The sequence below is a fragment of the Folsomia candida genome, unplaced genomic scaffold (genome assembly GCF_002217175.1).
Source record: "Folsomia candida strain VU population unplaced genomic scaffold, ASM221717v1 Fcan01_Sc017, whole genome shotgun sequence".
Lineage (NCBI taxonomy): Eukaryota > Metazoa > Arthropoda > Collembola > Entomobryomorpha > Isotomidae > Folsomia > Folsomia candida.
In genome coordinates, this window is record NW_019091209.1 from 1,895,264 (window position 1) to 1,911,234 (window position 15,971).

The following is a 15,971-nucleotide window of genomic DNA, read 5'->3' on the forward strand; positions in this document are numbered from 1 at the left end:
TCACCTCCTCCCTCACCACCCAGGCGGATTGAGATATCATGTTCACCTCTGAGTCAAAGAGAGGAAATAATAACTTCAAAGTGCGAATCTATCGGCGTTTAGTCTGTGCGGCAAAGTGAGCAAGTGAGAACCACGCCACGCCACCAACGCCAAGGATCACTCATTCATTTGAGACGACATCATTTCGCAGGGATTTGAATATCTTCGAGGAACACGGCGAAGTGGAATCATCTTTTGCCAGGTATGTTTTTCTGTGTGTTTGTGTGCTAAAAAATACGAAAAAGAGAGGGACCGGTGTCACAGATAGGACGCTACACGGCTGGGCTGGGGCTGGGTTGATTTCCAGAAAACAAAGTCATCCAGGCTAATGCAGAGATGGGAGCAGCTTAGCTTAGCTAGATGGATGAGAGAGGAAGTAAGTGGTGTTGGTGGGACTTTGAGATTTTGACGAGGCATCGGTGTCATAAGAGAGAGAGAGAGACAACTGGAGGATTAAGGGCTGGTTTACTGAGGAGAGAAAGATATGACTGCTTCTGCTGGATTCCTGGGTTCGGTTGACTCGTCAAGTTCCCTTCAAATTAAGGAAGAGGAGATGACAAAAAAGCTGTTGGCGTCGTGTAATCGAAAGATAAGGGAGCCCTAAATCCCTCCGCCCCTCCGGCCGCGTTCCTCATTTGGATGTTTATCCACTCATTTTTTCTTCGTTATTTCCTCTCTAGCAAAGATTGGAGATTGACTGATAGGCAGAAAGAAAGCACCTTTCTCCTCATTCCACACTCACCCACAGCCTGTCTCCATTATGATGAGGCTCGATTAGCATGTAAACTCCGCTTTTGTCACCCACTCTGCAGTGAAATTAACAGTTTTTCTTTTCTTTTTCGACGCCTTTTTCCACTACTTTGCTGCACATTAGGATCTCTCCGTCTCCCTTTGTTTTCAGAGACGAGCTCTTATTTAAATCCGGATTTAATCTTAATTATTTTGGGCTGCAGGGAAATGGAGGGAATTCCACTCATTTTACAAACACTTTTATGGGAAGAGGACGAAAGTCTGCCAGTTTTTTTTTCCTGACGGGGTCGCCGTCGTCTTGGTCGTTCATTCGCAATATGAGAACAATACTTTTTTTTCCTCCTCCCAAGTTTTTATGACCATCAGACATACCATTCATTCATAAGGTAAATACAAACAGGAGGATCGTTATGGATGGTGGGGGTACATACTGGTTGGTCATTTGTGCCATCCATGTATCAAAATATTGGGGAAACCAATAAGACTTCTTGGTTGATTGTGTATGTGCGTATGTGTCGCAAAAGTTTGTCGTTATGGGCCAACTTGTGTCCTGGTCAAGTCTGTTGATCCAAGAGAAATAGTCAATAAAGGGAGACAAGGGATACTTCTGAACCTTTTATCTAAATAAGACAAGTATATCATATCTTTGGAATTTGCTGATGCTCTCCTCCTCCGCCGAGGCTGAGGCCAAGTAACGACATAATGGCGGAACAGGATTTCTCTATTACTTTGGACGCAGAATTTGGTGGTGGTGGTGGTGGTGGTGGTGGTGGTGCCCGCTTTTGCTTTCTCCGATTTATAAGGTGGAGAGGGAAGTGAACAACAGCGTCTCGAGGATAAAGGTCCATCCTGTTGTCGTAAAAGACTTACAAAGTGATTAAGAGGGCAGCAGAGAGATGAGGAGGATGCCCATGGATATTCATTTCCGATGGGCAGGCGGGTCGGTATTCCTTAATTTCTTTGAAAACAATTATATCTGAAATATTGCAGAGGTTAAGAAGGAAAAGGAGGAAGAATGAGAGGAGGAGAGATATATAGCGGCAAATTATTTGCCATGCATATAAAAAGTGGTCCGCATTGTGTCGCTTTTTGGCTCTCTCATAACATTCTCATTTCGAGGACTGTGATGATAAATGCAATATCCGCTCTCTACCCTAAAAAGGCTTCCTCCTTTTCCTCTCCAATAACTGGCTTAGATTCCTCTCCGGAGTACACAAGAAGAAGAAGTGGTTTCGTTTCGTGGGGTAAAGTTCCTCCTTCCCTGCTTATTGGAACGGATCAAAAGACCCTGTTTTGTATGAAGCCAGCCACTTGCTGTGGAGGAGAGGAAAGAAAAGAAGAAAATTTATCCCTTTCGTGGCGTTGGACTTGGCCACATAATTGTATTATGCACAAGATTTGCCATCCATAATAGTATGTACTTCTTGCTTGGTGGAGAATTTCTTGCCCCTTTCAGTCGCAATAATCCTCATCCAGCAAGCCAACTATGTATGAGTATCAAACAACCAAAACCAGAGCCACTTTGTCCTTCTTCTTCTTCTTCCCCATAATAATTCCTCTCTCTCTCGCCCATGAAATAATCATAATAAGCGCCGAGTACACAAGACGCCGAGAGAAAGCAACATACCAAAACGAGTTCTTCTTTCTTTGAGAGAGAGCCATCATCAATTAAACTCTTGCTGCTTTGCTTTCTACCCAAGTGTGCATTTTATAGCGGCGTAAATGCCACTCTCTTTGTGTCCCAAAGCATCCAAACCACCCACCCAGCAAAACCGTACAGAAAGAAACAAATTATCCTGAGAGGTGAGGAAAATCTGGGCAAGTCTTTAATCCCGGCGTCCCTTTTTGACATGACCAGACCAGACCACCCAGCACAACCAAATCCGTTTTGCTTGCCCCCAATCCAAATTAATGAAGGGGAATAAGAAGCGAAAAGAAAGCGGTGGTGGTTTGGTTGTTGGCCAGGTATCATTGTCTGGAAGATGAGAGAAGACTCCTTTCCCGTCTCGAGAGACTCTTTTCCTTTTCCTCTTCCATTTTATGGTGCTTATCATTGCAGATAATAATAAGAAAAAGCAGCGAGGAAATAATTGTTGCACGGGGTAAGCATACAAATATGTATGTGGGGTAAGGTTTTAACATGCAAAAATTCCAACCACGCACTTCTCCTTGGTTGGTATGATTTTAATGGAATATGACAAAGATGGGGGCTGTAAAATTAATTGTGGCCGAGACACAGGCAGCGAGAGGAAAAGTCATAAAAGTCTCGCGATGTGCCCGAGTCATTTCATGTGTCAGCTCTGCAAACCTTTCTCGGACGACAGCTTTATGAAGATCATATGTTAGTGCCTTCTTCTTCTCGAGACTGCCCTTTCTTTTCCCATTGTTCTTCGTGCCAACTCAACGTCCTGCTGCCAATAATGTCCTCTCCTGCCCCCCACTTTATGGACTGCGTTATACCGACTTCCATAGTCGCCGCGGAAGCTTGAGGGGACGGAGGGTTTAAATGTCCCCACGGTTGTTCGATGTCTGCATCATGTGCCCATCTTATGTAAACCCGGCCCTTCCCTATCCTACAATGTTCATGTCCCCACATGTCTCCACACCTTCCGCGGCCAATGTTTACTTCTCCTTGGCCGTATCGGATACGACATCATGATCACCTCTTGTACATACCTGCACATCGCTCCACATACATAAATATTCTTAATATGCAAATGAATGAGCAGGCTAAAATGATTAGTTAGTGTCAAGTATGTAAATACATTTTAACCGTGAGTATTTTTTTCTTCGTCCACAGAGTGACGTCCCAACTTAAGTATTTATGCTGACAAACATAGATATATGTGCGTCTTCGTGTAATGGACTTTATTATTGTTTGGCTTTAAAAAACTTTCCATTTAGAATGCACAGCTCATGCAACTTTGTTTATCTAACAACAGAGTGCTGTCATTTACAAAACAATTTCTAGCCTTTTTATATAAACATCCGGCCTCATCCACACTCGACAAGGCTTCATCCTTCTTCCTCCTCCTCTCCTCCTCGTCGTTTTCGAGAGATTGTACACAGTTCAAGTAGTCGAGAGACTGCAAACACCACCACATTCGACGACGACGACGGGACAGAGGCAACAATAGTTTACAGTTCCCAGGTCTCAAACTGGAGCTGATGTTTATACTCTCTTCTTCTTCCAACTTCTGAATCTATTTACTCAGTCGTTAGCCAAGTCTCAATCTTTCCCCGGATTGGCTCCCTCGTCATAAAATTGGAAGACAATAAAGACAGGAGCAAAAAGTGGCTTCTTTCCAACTTCCTAACACCAACATTGCTGCACTTAACATGAGTCAGTCAGGCCAGGCCAGCTAGCCAATGACAAATATGGTTTGTGTGTGTGTTTGCGTCAATGTGAGACTTTTCCACGTAGGATTGTCACAATAATTAATGCTGTTTGTCATTCACAGGAGAGAGAGGTGTGCATTTTTCTATTTACTGGGGAGCGATATATACTAATAATAAATACATAATAAATAAGTCGCAATTAAGGTCAACCACTCCGCGGCAGGAACCAGTGGCCGCGGAAGCTGTGGGGACATCTGCGGATGTTAATATTGTGGGATATATAGGGGAGGGACGGGTTTATATAAGATGGGGAGATGACATCGAACAACCGTGGGGACATTGTCCCTTTGTCCCCTCAAGCTTCCGCAGCCACTGGTCATCCCTTTAAAATTGCATGCAGGCAGTGACCGCGGAAGCTGTGGGGACATTAACCTTGTAGGATAGGGGGAGGGCCGGGTTTGTATAAGATGGGCAGATGATGCGGACATCGAACAACCGTGGGGACATTGTCCCTCTCTCCCTTCCGCGGCCACTGGCAGGAACGATACGTTTTTCGGGATGTAAATCGTACCCTTTATTTCTATTTCGGAACAAGTCACCATGTTAAATTTATCGTTTATCGGGTTCCCTTCTTCTCCTCCTCGTCCCGAAGGAGGAAATTAGGTCCCTGCTCTTCTCTCTCCTCCTGGTGAAAATGCATCATACATATTATTTGGATTTTGATTTCGGAACGCGGAAGGTGCCGTGAATTTAATATCGCAGTGGCAACAGCACTCCACCTCATTCCTGGGAATGCGAAAAGAATAAATTTATTGACACAAATCGATCGTCATCCTGCATCTTGGTTTCGGAATATGTGTATAAGGATCTGATTTCTGCATTCGTAGTCATACCGGCACCTTCACCGCAACTTTTCCGCTGTGGGGAAAATGATTGTACGAGAAGAGGTGGTGGATGGGAAATAGTGAAATTATGTTGGAAAGTCGGAGGTAAAAGTTTATAAGTTACGGAGAGACTTCCACATTCAAATTGCAACCTGGAAAGTGAACCTGGCTGGCTGGCAGGGAAAGTTAGTTGCGACGATATAAATACACACGGGCATGCATGTGGTGTGTAGTACTTGACGTCCATATGCTAATGGGAGGGGGAAAGTATTTATAAGTCACATTAAAGGGATAGAGTGATATCTGAAGATGAGACATTAAAGGATCAGCGGAGTAGCAGTCGTCGCTTGAGAAGGTGTTAGATACGCATGTAAATCAGCAAAACAGACCAGAGTCAAGATGACGCAGATGTGACATTCAGCCCCAATCCGGCAATAATAACGATTCCTCCATGTCTTCTTATGCCGCCGAGAAATCCATTTCCAGGCTTACTTATTTCTTCTCCTGAGCTCTCTATGATTACAAATCCAGTCGAAACGTGCCACTTTCTAGGACCAACCACCTTCCTTCCTCCACCACTTTTACGCCATACACACCAATCAGTCCCCGCGGAAACGGGGGGACAATGTCCCCAGGGTTGTTCATCATCTCCCCATCTTAGATAAACCCGGCCCTCCCCTGTTAATGTCCCCACGGCTTCCGCGGCCACTGTTCGTCGTAATACACAGCGACGACACCACCATCACCACCACCACCAAGTCCATTTACATTAAGCAGCAGTCATCGAACTGGCTCGGGTCCTAAACACCATATTACAAACGCTCAGGTGCTTTGTCAGCACGCGGCCACATGTGCTTTTTATGGCAAACACTGATACTATTTTGATCATACATATTCCAATCGGATGGGGACAAACCATCCCCCACCACCATGTTTTAATGCCGTTTACCATTTCTCATAATTCTCTAAATCAACATGCATCCCAGCAAAAAAAGTTAACTTTCTCTCTCTTCAAAATCAGGAGCTACGTACGTATGTAACTCTTGGTGGCATTGTGTCACAAAAAAAGTCGCCTTTTTCACCATCAAGACTAAAGAGAGAGAGAGAGAGAGAGAAAGAAAAGTTGGGATTGCATCGTATCGACAGATTCAAAACGAGAGACAAAAGGAGAACGACTGACTCACGATGCGATGGTGTGAAGTGTAACGCTCCGATTTTGCTGAAATTTTGGAATTTTAAAGTAAAAGTCGATGCAAACAACGTTTTTTAACGTGGTTTGTGCGATGGTTGGAATTTGCCAAAATATTTGAGGTCAAAGTTGAAAAATTTACGATTTTTATCAAGCAAACTCCACTCTCATTCACAAAAATCGCAAATTTTTCAACTTTGATCTCAAATTTTTTAACAAATTTCACAAATTTTGTCAAGAAACGTTTTTTGTATCGACTTGAACTTCATAACTCCAAAATTTCAGAGTGTTACACTTCCCACCCTCGCATTCTGATTCAGAGAAAGAAGAAGAATCGGGATTACCGAGAACCGCATGGCTTTCGGTGATCATCATGCAAATGAATGTAGAACTCGAGACAGAGTGCAGGTCGCTTTGTAATTGACTTTCTTTTAATTATTTTTCTCCCAGCGAGCAAGAAAGCAAGCAAGCAAGCAATTCGATCTGTGAATGTTGATAGGCAGACGGCCCTCCTAACTTTGCCCCCTCCTCAATAATAATAAGTCCCAACTTCTTAATCTCTGAAGCGATTTTTTTGTTCACCCGCGTGGAAAATGGGGACATTAATTGTTTCGTGTAGAAGGTTTTTTCTTCTTCTGGAATTATATCCACGGTCGGGATTATGAAACAATTGAACAATCTCTGCGCCGAACTTTCACCTCAAAAAATAATGCTTTCGATACTTTATTCAATCATCTTTTATACTTACTTAATGGAGCCTTTTGTTATTTCACTCGCTCGTGCATTCTTTTTTTTCGGGTGAAAAGCTTGCTCCATTTCTGAGAGAAATACACACACACAAGCCAAATTGTTTTGACTTTCTTGATCTTTAAAAGCAATGGATTCTCGAAAAGGGATCCCTCCTCAGAGATGAATGAACCAAACAATGAAAAAAAGGTATAAAAAACAACTTTATGGATGTAAGGTGAATGTTGCAACGCTACGGAATTTGATATCTTTAATGGAAACCTGGAGGCAATCAGTATGTAGTTGGAGAAATATGTGTGTAATAATTTTATGGGGAATTTTCTCTCTAAAAGAGCTAAAAATAACCGAGACAACGGGCCGAATACACGATAAGTGTTTAGGCGCGACAAGAAATGAGTTCAGGGGAATAATCAACAAAAATTAGTAGGTTTTTTGGGGCACACTCTAAAAAAATTGGGGACGAATTTATGACACGATTTGGTACGGAATGATGATGGTAATGATTGTTTTAAGGATTCAAATTTTTTTTACCACCTTGGTATCCGTTTTTCTCTCCGAGAACTTTGAATTTCTCTGAAAATTAATGACCTCTCCGGTCACGAATCACTACCAAACCCGGTATTAATTAGAGTGCCCTCATTTTACCTCCATCCCGATGACGAAATACGTTGCATGACAGACGTCAAACTCCTGCCGGGCGGGCTAAAAAAAGACGAAAATTAAACCTTGTTTAATATACAAGATGTAAAAAAAACATGTAAATTTCACAAATCTAAAGGGAAAAAGCTAGCTATCAATTACAGAAGAAAAAGTATGTATGTTTACCAAGATTCAGTTAAAAACAAATCCACCCAGGATTATTATTTTTAAATAAAAAAATCCCCCTTGTCACAAGACAGGTCGTCATTGAGATTAAAGCGTATTACGCAAAAAAAGAATCTGAACCGTACATATTTTATGATTAACAACACGTCCCAAAAAATAAAAGTGTCACTAATGCAGACTTTGCATTTCGGCAGGAGAAAGATGACGTGCGGGTAGGTTATCGGTACACACACAGCAAAAGCGTCGTCGTCGTCGACGTCGGCGTCTCAATTTCCCAAAAGTTTTGGTCCATTGTGTAAGAAGGAAGGTCTGGATCGAGAGTTGTTGGATTGAGTTACCGTTACTTGAGTTGAAGCCAAATCGAATCCACTCAATATTTATAAGAATATTTTGTAAATAGAGAAAGAGACCAGGAGAGTTTTTCTGCTGAGGGAAAAGTACGTACGTGCGGGGGGAGGAAGAGATGAGAAAACGTGAAAAGTGCAGATTTGAGCTTCATTTTTCATGTGTTTTATTGACAGCACAAAAACGGCAAGTTTCTTGTGAGTAAACAGATTCTGAATTTACTTACTTATTACACAAACAAGGGAGTCGGGGAGAAGAAAGGATGGGTTTCGTTCCACTGGAGGAGGCGGAGAAAAGAGATCTGCACAGCGTACATAATAAAGTATATGGGACGAGGGCGGATTATACCTGGATATCGCTGTCCAGTGGCCGCGGAAGGGTGAGGGGACAATGTCCCCAGGGTTGTTCGATGTCCGGATCATCTCCCCATCTTATATAAACCCGTCCATTCCCCCTATCCTACAATGTTAATGTCCCCACAGCTTCCGCGTCCACTGCTAAATATATCCATCTTTGCCCATTCCCTTGATCCTCCAATCATTAAAATGCTCCGCTGGTTATCTAATTTTTTTTGTATCACTCCAAAATTTGATCCCAAACAATTTTTAGGAATCTCCAAGCACTAACGACTTATTTTTCGAAAAATCATTTTGTCACAAATTTCTCATCTTTTTCTATCCCTTTTGCAATTGAAATATTGACAAATAAAGCAAACATTTTCTTCTTTTTTTCCACTAAAACTCCCTATAATCAAATTCTTATCTATTTTTTGTTCTTTTTCACTTATCCATCTCCCCAAAAGTGGTAAACACGTATTTATTTCGGAGATATTGTTTACACGTTTCGAAATCCTGCCCTGCATACATAAATAAATAATAAATCCACCCATGTATTCATAAGGGGCGGAATAATGCATGTATGTACGTATGACTACCCTTGTTATTTGGACGTTCATCATCATCCACACCTCCGGAAAAGAAAGGAGGGTGGTTGATGAAACTTCTTATCGAATTGATTCAAACTGATGGAATTCAAGAAGAAGAAGAAGAAGAAGAAGAGTGGTGATTACCTGTGAGTTTTGTGTTTCGTCTCGTCCGCGAGAAGCAAATTGTTTGGGAGGGATTGAGGCCGAGAGAGAAAGAGAGAGAAATATCATCGTAATATCGGTTTTGGGGAAAACGCTCTGCCGTCAAGGAAGTGGCCTGGCGAAGAGAAAGGCTCGGACTCTGCCAGGAGCACCACCAGCACCTAAGAATTTGTCGTTATTGAGCTGTTATTTATTTCTCCTCTTTTCCCATTGACGACAGAAAATCATTCCAGGAATTTCCGTTCCCATTCATTTAAGTACAAAGAGGTTCAACTCTATGCAAGAATGACCATAATGGACAGCAATTGTTCATTTCTGACGTTTACCGAAAATTTGTACAATTTAGGCCTCGCAGTTACCAAACTTTTTCAAAAATTGAGATCGTGCCAAGGTGGAGGGGATATTTTTCTTCGGCTTCCTTCCTACTCTCGCATTCTCGTCTACCACCGTTTACAGCATATCGTGGCAAGTGTAGATATTTTCTAACGGATTATTCCGACGTGGCGAAAAGGAGAGAAAAATAAATCGACAGGTTCAATACTTTACACCACTTTCTTTCTCTCCTTTTGTGGAGTCGTGGCGTATAATTTTTCCGTCGTGGTGGTGTTTTTCTTCGCGTTATTATTATAATTCCTACGGTAGTGGACTTACGTACGTATCGCGGTGTGGTGTGGTTTGATGGGGCGGATGCAGTTGTAGCCCATCGCCTCGGTAATTCCCCACCCTGGACGAGCAGGGGGGGAGCAGCGTTTAACAAATGTCACATGTGATCAGCAATCCAATTTCATCTATTGCCAATCATGCATTGATGAGATGGCGGTCACAATCCCGGGAATGATCCCAGTTTCCAATAAAGTCTAAGAATATTATCGCCCAGATGGATTGGCCCTGTGCTGCTGGTTGGACCCGCACCGTTTTAAATAATGCTACAGGATAGGTCATAACATTCAGGAAGTGCTGCATTGGCCGACCTCCTCAATGTCCACGCGTAATGGGTCTCTCTAAGCTTTTCAATGTTCTTTGTCGACCTCAAACTGCTCACTCAGCACAACACGAGCTTTTATCCCTTACGCAACATGTTATTTCACCGTCGATTCCATCCAATCACCTTTCTCGGCCTCAATTACAGTCCGGATACCCTCTTCCGGTGTGCCCATCCCTATAAATATATACCTGACCACCACCACTCTCTCGTCCAGGGGCCGCGGAAGGAAGGTGTGGGGGCATTTACATTGTAGGATGGGGACAGATTTATATAAGATGGGGAGATGATGGAACAACCGTGGGGACATTGTCCCTCTATCTATCCGCGGCCACTGCTTTCTCCTCCTCAGATTAAATCCACTCACACGTCAAGTCCTTCTCCTTCCCATCATTGCATCCCCATCCTCTTCACGACGACCGTTCAAACCGGACTCTAATCGTCCATCGAAATTTACCCGGCTCAAAATCACAACCAACTCAGTTAATCTTGGGAATCCTTGTCTTCCAGTTATGGCTTTTCGATGATGAACAGTCCTCCTCCATCCAGTTTACCCGTTAAATACTTATTGCCCTGGTGGTGGTGGTGCTTGAGACTGAAATAGCGGGTGGAGATGGTCATCGGATTTTATCCATTGGTGCGGGAGAATTTATAGGGCATTATTAGATACCCGGGAGATTATCGAGTTTTGTTGGGGACACGCCACACACATCGAGACCAGGACACAATCAGAGAGAAAGCTGGCTGGTGTTTGACTCTTTAACTTGTGCTTCCATTCTACCCGACTTTCGCTTTCAAGTAAACGCGGAGGTGATCAATGACAAGATTTCGCAGCAGCAAGGCAAAAGCTCATACACACAGCACCAGTGCCAGGCAGGCAGCCGAGAGGAAGTCGCGGTGGTTGACTGCTGCGTCTTAATCTCGTTGGTTGACTAATTTAGAGAGAGAGTCGCGTAGTGAAAGTGCGGATCTGTAGGTTTTGCTTGGTCTCTCACAATTTCACTACTTTTGCTTATCCTGGAGTATACAGTGAGCGGGAGGAGCGGTGTTATTCACGGGAAAGTAAATCTTATGCTAATTACTGATAATACTTCACAACAGATGTCGAAATTTCATTAGATCGTCTTGTTTTCAAAGTCGGGTTGGTTTTCGAGCTTTGTTATCCAACTTGAGCATGGATGGATGGGAATGATGCCCGTCTCGACGAGGAAATCAACCAAGCAATCAAATGAAACCGAACCGAATCATCATCAACTCATGTCGAGCTGCTCTTTCAACCATTCTCATAATTATATTCATGAAGAAGACACCGGCTGATGAGGAGGAGGCTACATGCTTTCGTCAAACAAGACACAGTTGTTGGTTGGCTGCCTACCTACCCACCACTAAATATACGAGGAGGAAAGGAACAACACTGTCAAAAATTCGTCGCTTCGTGAAACAACCAAACCAAACCACCACCTCGTCGCCCTGATTTTCGTACCCTTCCGTCGAGCTACATTGCACAATATTCCACGCCATTTTGATTATGTGATGTTGATCCTGGAATTTCTAAACATTCGAGAAGCGCCTCAATGACAGGCGATTAGGTCTTAAATGTCAGCTCCAAACGGTGAACAATGTGACTGACTTTGGCGCAATTTAACATTTTTTTATGCACGAGGCGACCTTTCTCTCTACTCGTGCTCGTTTGGTGCATTGCCATCAAGAAAGTACATCCACAATTAGAAATAGTGGAATCATTTTTTACCAGGAAAAAAAATTAAGGAAAAAAATAACGAGGTAAATATGTAAATCGCCATCATTCATCCTCATGCAAAGATCAACAGTAAATAAATATATGTTGACCGTGTCGTTCCCAACATTTATGCATATTTGTACACACATTTTAATATGTACATGGTCAACACAATTGAGTGTGTCACATCCATTTCATCTGAAAAAAAGTGTCCCTCACATCATCATCGTGGTCGTCGTCGTCATTGTAGAAAAAAGCGAACGGATGGGTAGTCGTCAGTCGTGTCGTTGGGTGTATGTATACCCATCTTTCGAGAGTGTCCAGGCGCCGCGGAAGGGAGAGGGACAATGTCCCCAGGGTTGTTCGATGTCGGCATCATCTTATATAAACCCGGCACTCCCTTGTTAATGTCCCCACAGCTTCCGCGGCCCCTGTCCTCCGTTACATAGGTACGTACGTACCTACATCCAAAGGGAGGAGGAGGAGGAGAAGAAAGGGTTTGAACTTTTATTCATGTTTTTAGGAGATGACATTGAGTTGTGTAAATTTTAAGAGATGACAAAGCATGAAAAAAGACATTTTGATTGTCAGTACACAAAAGTTAATGCTGTTTGTTCCTAACCATTTGTTCGTTTCAGATGTCTCGCTCGCAAATAATGTGGCCGCTATAATCCGACTGCACCACTAGGTTTACTTGTTATATTTAGTAGACACCTACCTATTTATATACCTCTCATTTTTCCCAACTAAAAACTCCACCACCACATCGTCACATTATTACCACTGCTAAATATTATCCAACAAATAACATTATTGCCGAGAGGAGAGCTTGTTGTGTAAATAAGTCGATGGTGATGCCTGTCTGTTGTTCTCATCCTTTGGCTTTGGCACACCTGGTGAATCAACAAGATATTCAACGTACCACGAATGGAGAGCAGAGAGACGAAATAATAATTATTGTTTATTTAAAACCAACATTTAGCCATAAACCAATGTTGATGCAATGAAATGAAATGAAACTCGTAATGTTTTTGTTTACTTGGCGTGTTCATTAGGAAAGAGGAGAGGAGAGGCGAGAGGAGAGGCGAATATTCCCCCACCAGTCCAGCCCAGCAGGAAGAAGAACGTAGAGGATTTACATCCCTGACTTGATTTAAATCCGGACTAAAAGTGCCTTGTTCCGTGGTCATCCATCCACTCGTCCATCCTCCGAATGACCAAGGTAAGATGAGACGATTCAGCAAATATACTTGGCTTATTTATGGGACGAGAGAGATCCTGGGAAACTGGGTGAAAGTGGGATTTTCCGAGATATTTAAGCAAGAAGGGATGAGATGGTTGGGTTGGGTTAGATTGATGTGTATTGCATTGTGTTCTTGTTGTGCCGGGTTTTGCTTTCTCCGTTCGAGGGTGGATTGGAGTTGGTGAAGTGAAAGAGCAGGGAAAACGGGTTCTCTTGTCGAGACAAACACACACCGTTTGTCTCGAACAACAAGGCAACATTTGCGAGTGGGGGAAAATGAGAAATTTTCGCGAAAGGGTAGTTTTCTCTCCGCTCTCGTGGTTGCAAATTGTTTAGGGATATTCGTATTCTGGGCGAAATTCCTTTTCCTACTCCTCTTCCTCCTCCGGTATGGATGGGATAGAAGAGATGCGATTATTACTAGGGGATGAAATAAGTCCGCCAGAAATCCAGGGTTTTTGGTTGGTGCTGCATGGAGAATGAATGCCTCCGTGGCTGCTGGGATGATGTGACGACGACGACGAGAAGAAGAAGGGGAGCAGAGAGCCGAAAGAGCTTGGAAGGGGTGAAAGAAACCAAGTTAGCTCAGTGGTGGTTACGACTTCAAACTCGTCGGAGGTTAAAGTCACGGCCGGGTTGACAAGTCAGTTAGTTAACTCTCGAGTAGAAGAGGCCCAACTTGGTTTTCGTACCCTTCGAGGAAGAAGAAAAAGGTGCGCATCTTTCCAAGTCTTCTCCCATCGAGGACACACAGAAGCACTCACAGACCAGACCGAGGCATCTATCTCTATACGTACGTATACCCAGTGGGCGATAAGTGGTGGGTGGGTGGAAAGCTATCATCCGTTGGTTGGTCACTCTCTCACACTCGCTCTCAGTCACAGAGAGAGAGTCTCTTTAATTTAGAGGGATTTTTAGTGAGAAGCTCATTCAGCTAGTGAGATATCATACATCGCGGTCGGTTTTTGGACCTCGCTCTCCTCGACTTGCTTCAGCCCATCACTTCCTTGCGTCTCGGAGCGGAGTGAAAGCTGAGCCTCCCTGCGAAAATATACACACTGGCGAAATAAGCAGAGTGGAAAGGGTGGATTTCGGATTTGCAAGTGGTGGTGGTGGTGGGTGGGTGTGGTGTTGTTGTTGTTTGGTGAAAGTGTGGACGAGGAGGCAGAATTGGAGTGGGTGTGTAATTGCACTTTCTTCTCATTGGGAGTAGACTTGACATTCTTCTTCCCTGCGCCTGCCTCTCGCCTTTTCTTCTTCATGTACGAAAACGCTCCTACGACGACTACCCGTCCTGTCTCAATGTGTACATGTACCATTCAATTGTGTGTGTACACTTCTTAGCATTGGTGGAAGGTACAAAAAGTTGGTTGGTTGGACGCTCTTTTCTCATCTTCTTACCCGGGTGGTGTTTTCCAACACCACCACCACCACGCAAAACAGAGCCAACCATGGGAAAATTCTGGTACAGGCTGAAGCGCAAGCGGGCATCGGTGGGACGAGAAACAGGGTTACAACACAATCCGGCCTCCAGTTGCTGTGTTTTCTTTTGAAGATACCAGACCACCACTACCCAAAATACCTGTCTTGATTTTACAAATTGTCAACCACTACACAAACCCCTTCTCAGGAGCGAGGAGCGCCCGAATTAGGCCAAGCTTTCTTTCCTTCCTTCCCCTTAAAAACCTACCACACAAAAATTGAGGCACTCGACAAATAACCGATCTCAAGCTGGACCTCTTAAGGCTTCACACCAGTGTCAACGAGCACTTCAAGTACAACGATAAGCTCCTCCAAACCATGTGGACCCTCAGTACGGGCAACCCTTTCCAGCCTGAGGTAAGCATAATTAAAAATAATCCCCCCCTCCCCCCCAAAAAAAAACTACATCCCACTAAAAAAAATAAAGTCCCCATATGACGTCCGTCCCGCCTCTAATTAATTCCACTCCCAGCTTCATCGGTATTCCAGCAACAATAGCAATTTTCTCGGCAAACTTATCCCGCATTGACTTCCTGATTAGCTAAGTCTCTCTTGATTAAGGCAATTTATAGTCAAGAATTGTGTGGCTTGAGACAATTATGCGTCTTCTTGTGTAATCCTAAATTGGGATACGAGACATCCTTCGCAAGTCTTGTATTCATTTTCATTTCTCTCTCTCGGTCTCGTTTTCCCCACGATGCTCGCTCGCCCATGCAGTCTCTTCTTGCTATTTTCTCAACTTCTTCATCCCACCACCAACCAGGCACGTGAAGACGACGGAAAGTCGAAACTTTTATGTCTTCTGCAACTACTAGCCGCTGGCAATGGTGGTGATGTGTGTGTGTATTTTATTTTTTGTCCTCTACCCTACTACAAAATGTGGTGGTCCATCTTTCCCCCCATTAAAAGCAACTTGTCACCATACTTACTTTGATCGTGGCAATGAGAGAGATGCGATAGTAGGCAATCCTCTCCTCCTCCTCCCAAAATGAATATTACCGTAGTTTGAAGCGTGTCAAGTGGAGGCGAATTATTAGCTGCTGAATTGCGGAATATCCATCCCGTGTGGGGTGGGTGGGTGAAAGAGACGACGATTCGTTTGTATTAAGGCAATCAATGATAGTAATCAAATCGTCTGTCGGACTTTGCCTATCAGGCGATGACATAAAAGGGAGTGGACAGCCGTATGGTGGTCGTTCCACGGTACAAAGTGACTACATCGTCAGATAGTCAGCCAGACCAGGTCTCGCCAATAAAGTGATACATAGAAGAACATGTCGCAATGAACATTGCGATCAGAAATTACCATGTCAAATAGTCT

The 15,971-nt window shown here is 43.5% G+C and overlaps 1 protein-coding gene across 2 annotated transcripts in view; it reads left to right on the forward strand.

Annotated features, from left to right (window-relative positions):
* The window catches only part of LOC110856740 (forkhead box protein P1), a 60,523-nt gene continuing 44,552 nt past the window's right edge, over positions 1-15,971 (forward strand). The window contains exons 1-2 of one of the 2 annotated variants that reach the window (XM_035857314.1): positions 1-241; positions 12,981-13,147. In XM_035857314.1, the coding sequence (XP_035713207.1) occupies positions 13,139-13,147 (9 nt within the window). In that variant the 5' untranslated portion in view covers positions 1-241; positions 12,981-13,138. Of the gene's footprint in view, positions 242-12,980; positions 13,148-13,747; positions 15,008-15,971 lie in introns of those variants that run through there. The other variant, XM_035857310.1, reaches the window with a different exon arrangement.